Source organism: Chaetodon auriga, chromosome 2, assembly GCF_051107435.1.
Source record: "Chaetodon auriga isolate fChaAug3 chromosome 2, fChaAug3.hap1, whole genome shotgun sequence".
Taxonomy (NCBI): Eukaryota; Metazoa; Chordata; class Actinopteri; order Chaetodontiformes; family Chaetodontidae; genus Chaetodon; species Chaetodon auriga.
The window spans coordinates 19,731,776-19,742,527 of record NC_135075.1 but is presented as its reverse complement, the minus strand read 5'-3'; the positions used below and the strand labels follow the sequence as shown (position 1 = coordinate 19,742,527).

The 10,752-nt window shown below is 43.6% G+C and overlaps 1 protein-coding gene across 1 annotated transcript in view; it reads left to right on the top strand.

The window, feature by feature from the left end:
* Positions 1-6,647: 6,647 nt before the first annotated feature.
* syn2b (synapsin IIb) overlaps positions 6,648-10,752 on the top strand; it is an 83,791-nt gene continuing 79,686 nt past the window's right edge. Inside the window, exon 1 of the mRNA XM_076739520.1 lies at positions 6,648-7,666. Coding sequence (XP_076595635.1) covers positions 7,221-7,666 — 446 coding nt within the window. The 5' untranslated portion in view covers positions 6,648-7,220. The remainder of the gene's footprint in view (positions 7,667-10,752) is intronic.

The following is a 10,752-nucleotide window of genomic DNA, read 5'->3' as shown; positions in this document are numbered from 1 at the left end:
GAAAGACAGTAAAGTCTTCCATAGAGCTGAGGTTGACTGCAGAATTGGGTGATAATTCTCTGTGGGTTCATCTTAATGAACAACACTATATTTTACCTTAAGTGTATTTTCAGACCTGCAAAACATTGAGATATCCTAACCTTTTAAGTTGACATCATCGTTATTTGGAGTTTTGTTTTTGGTCCAATATCCACTCTCTCTTAGTCTTCTTTTTGGTCTCCACCAGCTCCTGAGTGAAATATCTGCCTCTTTATCTTCTAAATGCTCCACTATGTTCACCAGCTAGTCACCAGCTGTGTCTGTCTGCTGGTTAGGGCTGAACAGGGTGTGTACAGTGTCTTTTTGTCATTGCAAACAGCTGCCTGCTGCAGCCTAATATGATGTTATGAGAGTGGTGAGAATGACCAACAGTTGTTGGCTAAACAATGAGCTGAAACTCGTTATAGAGCTCCATAAAACTGAGAGGAGGCACAGATTTGGGTGATGTTTCTCTGTTGGTTCATCGGATATGAGCGACTGCTTTTGCATCGTCGACTTGTTTTCATTTTGTCATTTGGCACATTGTTATTAGAAAAATGTAAATTATAGCCACGTTGAGGAGGATACACATTATAGACAATTGTACATGAAAATTAAGGACTGAAATATTTATGTTCAGTGTTGCTAATGATTTAGGCACAGGGGGTAGTGGCTCAATCCATCAAGTGAGGCAAAGAAGAAGAATATTATTATTTATTTCACACCTTTCTAGTCTTTAAAGCAGGGTCCACTGCTCGTCGACTGTTGTAGAGCTTATGAAGCAACAATAAACTGGTTTCAAGCAAACAGACAGGAAAAAAGGCACAAAGGAAGAAACCAGAGCGAGAATCCTTCCATCACACCTCAATCTTTCCTCACTGTGTCTGTGTGGGCCAGTGTGAAAATGGCTGAAGTGATCAGAACGAAAGCGAAGGCTGTCTTTGGAACTTTTTGTCTGGAACGAGAACAACTAATTAAAGTGAATCGATGTTTGTGGTGATTGCACATTGATTTTCCAATTTGAATTGATTCGAGCAATGTTTCTATCCTGTGTATCAGTCTGAAAATGGCACATGATTTACAGCTTACAGTACGGCTCCTTGACTTTGAGTGGCCGCCTGCAGGAACAATTAATTTGAACATCTACAGCTGTGATAGGTTGACTGGCAAAGACCCAGACTGCAGTCCAGCCTGGAGTTAAGTGTTGCTGTTGAAATCTAAATATCTGTCAGTCTCTTATTTCACATGGGCTACAGCAAGCACATTATAATAAAACTGCACGGAGAGGAATACCGATCATGGCAGCAGCTCGCCTGATAGTAATATCCAGCTTGCACACACACACATATCCCGCGCGTGTGAGTAAAAACACGGATCCAAACATGCACACACACACACACGCACTAGCTAGGAGAATCTTTTCAGCTTTTGCACGCCTGTTGCCATGGAGATTGCCATTGCTGCCCATGCCTTGTGAAGGAACATCAAAAGAAAATGCACCATTAAGCACACAAACACACTGTAGATGCACAGCTGCTCCAGCCCCCCCCCCCCCGCGCCCCCCACCAAGAAGAGACAAACAGATGCAACCACTTTTATCTTACTCCACTGAAGGGTTACAGTGTCACAGAGCAGGGAATAAGTTCATCATTTACATAATATTGGAGTCAGAGGCAAGTGGAAGCTGAGCTAAAACACACATTTGAGGTAAAAAGACACACTGACTGATGATGTCAATATTAACAGGGCGCTTCGGGGTACTAACAATTTTAGTTTCACTTGATTTGTAATAGTACAAATGCTTAAATGTTATGGATTAAAACATAACGTAGGTAAACAGTGGGTGTTTTAGTGGTGCAGTGATGAGGGCACTTCATAGAAATTGCCCTAAAATCAATATGTGATTTCATGCTGGATTGTTGCAGGTACATTCGTTCATTAGTTGTTTTTAGAACACACACACACACACACACACACACACACACACACACACACACACACACACAGACACACGCACACACACACACACACTCATTTCCACAGCTATCCTTGTTAGGACATTGACAGTCTAACCCAAATCTTAACCTTGACCAGGACTTCAGGAATAGCATATGTCAGAAAGGATTATCAAATAATCACATTCTGTTATGTTTATATTTTACGCAGCATCCCAGCTTTTTTGAATGGGGTTGCAGTCCTTGCCATTGTGGTGTCACATGTAAAAGGTGTAATGGAGGGTTGGAAGGGACTGCTACTACAAATTGTTGGTTAAAATTCTTAATACTGTACTCTAAGAAGTCTGTTCACCACGTTGTTTTCCATATGTGCCGTTCTCTGTAATCAGTTAATTTATTCATCGTTGACTGGAGAACAGTCAGGACGCAAGTTTTCTTAATTGTGAAATGCGCTGGCGGCATTTTAAAGCACATAGTGATAAATCCGTCGAACGGTGGGTGGGTGAGTAAATGTTATTACATACAGTAAGAGAGTGTAATGCTTTAGTGTTCATCTGGTTTTGATGGTGTCGTACACCCAACAAACCCTGTGTAATATGCGGTTATATTGAAGCCTTCAACGCTCTGCTCGCTGTCTTGCCTGCTGAAAGCTTTGCTGTAACTGCTGCTGCTCATTTCATAAGCCTCACCTCCACCCCAGCATCCACCTGTAGGACTACTCAAAAGTTATTATGGTTACTCCCCAATCCCTGCTGAGTCACTGTTGTTGGTGACAGGGTCAGTAGATATTCTGCTTTCATATAATATTGTTTAATGCTGTGTTAGAAATGGTAATAATGCATGCACATGTTGCTAAATCTTTGCATCTGCCTTTCTTTGCTTGTGTTATGAACTGCTCATCAGTACATCATTACTGTAGTGCTTTTATTGTTGTGCTTCCCAAGCCAACTTCTCTTCTACTTGTTGCCATGGCAGTTTTGAATCTTGAATTTTGCGTTGTGCCTAAAAATATACAGTACGACTAGGCCCCAACGCAAGAATATCAGCATCTTCAGCGAGTACGTTTTTCTGTGTGTCTGCATGTGTGTGTGTGTGTGTGTCACACACACAGGCCTGGTTAAATGGTGTTTTGGGGGATTTGCTGCAGATATCTGAGTCGTGTGTGGGTGTTTTAATCTTGTAGCTCCATCCATCCACACAGCACTGTTAAAGTTCATTCAGACACCGATCGTTTATAATAGCACGACTGCGTCTACACTGTTCCCCCAAAGTGCTTTCAAAGGCAAGGATAGACATTTTAATCTACGCTGTTTGTTTCTGAGTCATGGCGTCAAGGCTCATGTCTTATGCAGGAGGCACAGTGAAGTGACTCCTGTGAAGGTCTACCATTGTAAGACCTTGTGTAAAGACAGGACATCTTTATAAGAGCATAGCCCCATAATAACCCTCTAGTTTCCTGGGTTGAGCCCCCTGTGTTTCCAATTAACCTGCCAGTGCGAACGACATCACTCCCTGCAAGGCAAACTTCTACTTATTCACTTTTATGCTTCAGTATTCACTGTCCCATTACATCTATTCATTAAAAAGCCATTCATCATCTTGGATTGAGTTGAGATTTAATTGAACATGATAATTCAGTAAAATTTTGGAATCTGCAACTCTATGCATGCCCTACTGGAGCTGTAGCATGTCTTACATCATGTCACGAGCACCTACCATGGATGCCAGATGTTCACAGAGCTCAATGGTTAAGATTTTTCATGGATTATCGAAATTGAGCCAGTGAAGCCGCGTGAGGTTTTACTCTGGCATATTCACCCACACACGTTCAGATATCTGCAGCAAATCCCCCAAAGCAGCATTTAACTATGACCGTGCACACCTCGCAGGCACAAGCAGATACACACACACACTCACACACAAACACAGCCACCCATGCACACACATATCAACAGTAAAAATCATGAAACATGTAAATATCCTCCAATGAAGGTAGTGTTTTATATTCTAAAATTCATCGTCTCTTTTTATTATTGAATGAATGATCAGTTTCATTCATTGGGGCAAAAATAATGAATAAAATTGCCCACATCTTCATTCAAAATTTTGTGTGTGCATGCATGCTGGCCTTAACGGTGATGACACTTCAAACAGAGAGAGGGCTGGATGCAGCAGCGCTGGCTGTGTTTGTATATCAGCATCTGTGTTTTTGTGTACATGCCAGTGTGTGTGTGTGTGTGTGTGTGTGTGTGTGTGTGTGTGTGTGTGTGTGTGTGTGTGTGTGTGTCTGTGTGTGTGTGTGTCTGTGTACGTGTGCAAGGATGTGTGTGTATGCATATGTGTTTTTGAGTCTGTGCTTGCAGTGTGTGTGCACGTATGTGTGTGTTGATAGATGAATGATGCTCCTGGCATTGTGGATCTGCTGTTCGCGTATCCTTACTGTGTTTCCTCCAGCGCAGCAGCACGATGCTGATCATATCATATCATACTCTCATACTTAACAACACGCACACACATGAAACATGTTGGGGGGCCATAACCCTTTTCAGTCAGGATACATGTTTTTTCAAAGGACATGATGGTTAAAGCAAATTACTTATTCCACAAATGCTGGAGTGTGTTCTTTTAAATGGTAGGACTCTTTCTAATGCACAAATTGCTGCTGTTTAATCCTTGACTCCGTCGTCTGCATAATTTCATACACACACACGTATTATATAATGGCGTTTGCAAAATGTGTATGTGTGTCATGAAACATGTAGGCCAGGATGAGCTTAGGATGTCGCTACAGTTCACACTGCAGCTCTGTGACTCACTCTGGCTCTCTTCTGGTCGACTAAACACAGCCCCCCCCCCCCCCCCCCCCCCCCCCACCCTTGGACTTGACTCATCGTGACTTGCTACAAATGTGCATCCTGCATGTTATGCAAAACAATCTCTTTTGAGGACTTATCACAGGTCGATTTTGGGATTATTTTCCCAACACTGTATTCGCCTTGACCACAGTGCTTCTTGTATCCAAAGTACAGTCTATGTGCTGACATATTTCTTCTGGACATGCCATTTTTTTTAATGGCAAGTAAAGTGGGTTCAGTATTCTTCTGTAATCAGCAGATTTTCTGACATGCTGCACATCATATAAATTTAGATGCACCCTAAAGGCATTGGTCGTAATAGATTTAACAACACAGTACGATGTGCAACTGTTTAAAACCTAAAGGGTGAATAAAAGGTCAGAGCTGGTGGCTGAATATGGTGCGATATTGAGCGGTAATTTATACCGTACAGTCTCATTGGGAACAATTTCTTAAGTGTAAAAAAAACCCATTATGAGTCACTCAAAAATAGCTGATGTTCAAAAGAGATATGCCAGATGAGTGGTGTCGAGTGAGGCTGAAAAGCAGCCCCTCAATGGCACGAAGGTCAAGGAGTACCTTTCCATAAATTGAGATAGCATCAGTGTGAATCAAACGTGCACTGAAAGCTGTTTGTTTCCAGAAATCTCAGTGCTTGATGCTGAACGAACAGTCAAATCTGATAACCTTGAGCATCCTTTAAGGAATAAATGCCTACTGAAGTAAAGATGGAAGAACTGTAGGTCTCTATTTTCTTCTACCGCAGTGTTCGATCGCAGGGAGCGTGGTTCAGACGAGTGTGGGATTTTCCTCCCGCTTGAATAATCTTTTTTCTCCCTCTTTGTCCTGTCATCTTCTGGCTGTTTTTTTGAAGTAAAACCAAGAGCAGCAAAACAGTGCAGACGCAGCCTGCCTCTGCTGATGGCATTTAGGAATCGTGCTCTACTCATGCCCTGAAATAGTGAATGCATAATGAAGCCAGGCATACTGTGGGGAGGAGATGTTTGTTTAGGAATAAGCTGTAACACAGATGCTTATTGACTCTGTAAATGAAAGGAGAATATGTGTTAGAGTTATTCTTTTTGAGTGGTCTGCTAGGAAATCAAGGCTCGCCAAAACTGTTGATTTGATGGCTATACAGAGGCAGTTTACATGCTGATGCGATACTGCCCTTTATTTCAGACCCCTATTACAGGTTATCAAAGGATGATGAAAAATGCATCTAAAATCATACTGATCACTGCAGGGTCTCCTCAAGCCTGGCTGCCCTTGGTCAGCGCTGCTTTCACTGGCTGCAGAACAGGACACATCAGTGAAGAGCAACACGTTCCAGTGGCAGGATTCGTTTGAGAGAGTAATGAATCTCTGCTCCTCCTGACCTCTACCTGGGCTTCTCCACTGGAGCAGGTTAGATTACAAACCAGCCCTGGACGCCCATGCTTTTAATGTCAAAACATTGGTACATTCAGTTCCACGAGAGTGAATCCTCTAGAAAATGCATCAGCACAGTCGCATGCATGAGCCTGCAGTGGAGGGATGAAGAGAAGACAGGTCGAGGAGGAGGAGGGTAGAAAAGATGGATGGATGGAAGGATGAAGGGAGAAGGAGGTGGGGCTTGCAGAGCAGGGTGGATGGTGTTTCCATCTGTGAACTCCACCTTATGCACGCTCGCAGGAAACCCCTTCCAGTGGTTGCACACGGCACGCCGCGCTACAAGGCTGCAGCACGACACACACACGTAGCCTGTGATGTAGGAGGATGATGACAGGAGAGAGGAGGAGGAGGAGGAGGAGGCGAGGCAGGGGGAGGGGGAGACGGCGTGCCGAGTGAGCGAGTGAGCGAGAGCAAAAGGGAGGGAGCGTGAGGGAGTGAAAGGGTGAGATAAGCGGAGGGAGCAGCATCTCTTGAGCACATTCGGCTTGCAGCAGCTCGGGAGGCAGGAAGGCAGAGTAGAGGGGGGAGAGCACCGGCACCTCACCAAAGGGGGCGACACCACACCTCTCTCTCTCAGACACACACTCTCACACATCACACACGCGCATTTGTGAGGAGGTGTGAGGCTCAGGAGGAGGACCAACCACATACACTCACTCGCTGTTTTGCTGGCTTAGCTGAGCTTTGGAGAGCTGTCTCTTGAAGACTGGACCAGAGCTGTACCCATTGCTTCATCCGTCCTTTCCCTCCTTCCTGCTTTCCATTCTTCCAACACAGGAGCAGCTCTCCTTCACCCACCGCCTCGATCACTTGGACTGATCTGCTCTCTGTCATTCATCTAACCTCTGATCTCTCTGTGCCCATCTCTGCCCGTCTCTGCTTTCACTCCATTGGCAGCCAAGAAATCAAGAGACACAACTCACCGACCGACTGAGAGACCGACCTTTCAGCCGCAATCATGAACTTCCTCCGGCGCCGTCTCTCGGACAGCAGCTTCATGTCCAACCTGCCCAACGGCTACATGACAGACCTCCAGAGGCCTGACCCAACTGCTCCCCCCACTGCCACCTCCCCTTCCCAGCAGGGTGCAACCCCAGCCACGGCACCCGCCCCTGCCCAGTCCCCAACCAAAGCTCCAGCACCGTCCCAGGTGCCAGCCAGCTCCCCCGCAGCTCAGGAGCGGCGTCCAAACCAGCTGGCTCAGCAGCCTCAACAGGCCCAGTCATCCTCCTCCTCCTCTTCTGGTGGCTCCTCTGGCTTCTTCAGCTCCTTCAGCTCCATCACTAACGCGGTCAAACAGACGGCTGCGTCCGCCGCCGGGTTTGTGGAGCAGTCAGCTCCCTCTCCCTCCCTCTCCAAGAAGTTCAAGATCCTGTTGATCATCGATGAGCCACAGCACGAGTGGTAAGTGTTCAGATCCAAGTGACTTTAATGATTGGTTGAGTTTTGTCCAACTGACTAGTGGGAAGTTGATGGTGGTTGTGCTAACTGGCACGCTATTCCTGAGTTCTTGGGATACTCTCCAGATTTGGTGTAAAAAATGTTTGGTTTATAGTCAGCCAGGAGGAGCGTGATTTAGTGTTTATTTGAAATATATCTGGCCTAATGCTGACTGACCAGTGTAATTACGATTGAATTTAATTTGACGTGAAATGGGTTCTTACATCCTTTTGCCTATTCAGTGTTTTCTGTTTGTGTTCTAAGGCTTCATATTAAACTGTCTTCTCCTCTCTCATTGAAGCTGCTCCCAAAATAGAAACAGTCCTATTAATCTAAACAGACAGGGCAGCTTTTCTCTGGGCTTTGGATTCACACATCTCACCACCCAGCACTGTCACCTGCCTCTGCTTTTGTGTGTTTATATGAGCCTTTTTGACGTTTTGTGTGTGCATGTTTACACTAATGTGTGTGTGTATGTGTGTGCCAGAGAACCATTAGTATTTCCATTCCTTGACAGCACAAGTTGGCCAACAGGATATCATCTTTATGTGATAAACTCATGCAAGAGCACGTAGCACTCGATAAAACACAGTCTACAAGTGAAATTTAAGCCCTAGGCTGTGTATTAATGTTGCTACCCCACTTGCTGCTCTCCGGTCCTACAAATCACATTTTCCGACCGTAAAAGTTTTCTATGTGGATGCTGATGATGGATTTTACAGCCATTCATTGCTGTTATTATCTCTATGTAGTTTCATCTTGTCAGCCTTGGATTGGATGGCTATGTGATAAAGTGGCGGCCGCTTGAGACACTTTTGACCTTTTCTATTTAATGGACGTGCTGGAGTGTTGTCAGATGGCAATTATTGTGTGGTATCCCACATAAAACTGAGCGTGTTCACTGTTGCAGACAAACACCCTCTGCTATGGTCAAAAACGTAGCAGAACAAGTGAGTAAGTGGACCTTGAGTTGAGATCGTTGCTTTTTCCAAGGTCAAGAATAATGTGGCAAGCTTTTAAGCCAGCAAGGATGAGAAGTCCCAAAAGGGCTCAGGCTCTAGACCCTTGTGTCTGAGCCCCATTGGCACTACTTTAGAGTCTAGAGGTCAGTGACAACTCAACAAATCCCATCTGTTATATGGTCAAAAGCTCCAGAACAAGCGAGCAAGTGGGCTTTGAGTTGCAAATGTTTTGTCAACTTTGCATGGAAATGCATCTTAAGAATTGCAAAGACACATCAGAAAAATACATTTCTGATTCTAGTTCATTAAATAAACATGCTTTATTGCCCAGGAAGTGTGTGAATACATCACTCCTTGGGGTTTTGCCATTTTAGGTGTCTGAACCTGAGATTTAAGTGTCTGCAAAATGTAAAATGCAAATGCAACTAAATGCATTGTCACTATTACCCATTTTGGCACAGATTCCAGTTCTCTCTAAATAGGTTTTGTGCAGTATTTCAATCCATAATACTGTCTATCCATAACACTATGTGTATGACCGGCATCTGTTTTGAAATAAGCCGGTGCCATGTAGCATTGATTCAGTAAAGTCTGAGTTACAGACACTGGAGAATAAAATGGACTGAATTATTTTTACTGTTTAGAGCAGTGGACATGATTTCAAATGCAGTCAGCACAGGATTATCTCTGAAACCATGTATTATGCATGTGTGGATGCATGCATGAGTGCTGAGTTTCCACGATACTGTACTGACTGAATGTGAATGGCGGCTCTACATTATGGTAATCCTGTATCTCTTGCTGTGAGCGTTTTTGGTGGCTTATGATTGAATGGCTGCCACCATCGTGATGTGGTGATGTCTGAATGTGAGACACTGCAGCCTACATTCAGAAAAGAGCCACTTGAATGCATGCCTTGACTTAATGCAGTTCTGCTTTCACAAAATATGTTTTCAGACTGATCATCTGAATTGTAACCTGTCAAATCTCAGTGAAAACAGCTTAAGAGAGGTTTGGGTTTTCCAACCTGCCTTTCACAGCTATATTGTTGTCCTTAGAAATCACTGTAGCCTGCTGTTGTTGGTGCCTCTCGTGGCCCTGTGACAATCATTTTAAGTAATTTGTAACCTCCACTAATGATGTGGTTTGGCTTGCATGATGCACTGTGGTTTTACAAAGAGGGGATATGATTACATTACTTTTGTGACAACAAGCATGAAAAAGATAGTGGGCGTTTGCAGTGACTGCAGTGAATGCTGTAAAGTGTAATGTATAGATGTGCAGTGGTGGAGGAAGTATTCCAATCCTTTTCTGAAGTAAAGTGCTAATACCACCAAATAATTTCCAAATATATCACCAGATAATTAAAAAACGCACAAAACCTTTAATTGATTAAAATAATAATAAATAGCTGCCAGTTAATTTTCAGGTATTCTACTAATAAAGCTGTACTTGTACACACCTTTGGGTATTTTATGACAAAACATCATATTTTATCAACTCTTCATATGTTTTATACGCAAAAATCGTTAAGTAACTGGTAACTAAAGCTGTCAGATAAACACAGCGGGGGAAAAAGTATAATGCTTCCCCTCTGAGTAGAAGTAAACAACTTTTGTACTTAAGAGCAGTATTTGCCTGAACGTACTCTCCAAATGTTACATTCCACCACTGTACATCGGCAATGTAGAAATACATTTTTGGGTTTTTGCAAAATGTCCACAAAATGTGTCTGTCTGGTGGTACGCAATCAACAAAGTTCCTAAGATGCAAATGCGAGTTTGTTGCAGGGAGAGCGCAGCTCCTATGACGCCAGGTAAGTGGTTTCATTTAACATTTAAGAAATGTGAATGAATGAATGTGCAACTTCACAGGCACTATTTCCAGAAGAATTTTGTTTGTGAGCAATATTTCACCCAGGGAACTCAGCATAAATATTAATGTTATTTCTCTGGGACAGAGCAGGCAGAGCTTCCCTTAAAGCATCTGGGCCAGAGAAGCATTCCACTAAATGTTATTGATTTTCCACTCAGCAAAGAGTGGGACGCGAGGCTCTCAGTAATAATAACTTGAAAAACAAAAAGTCAC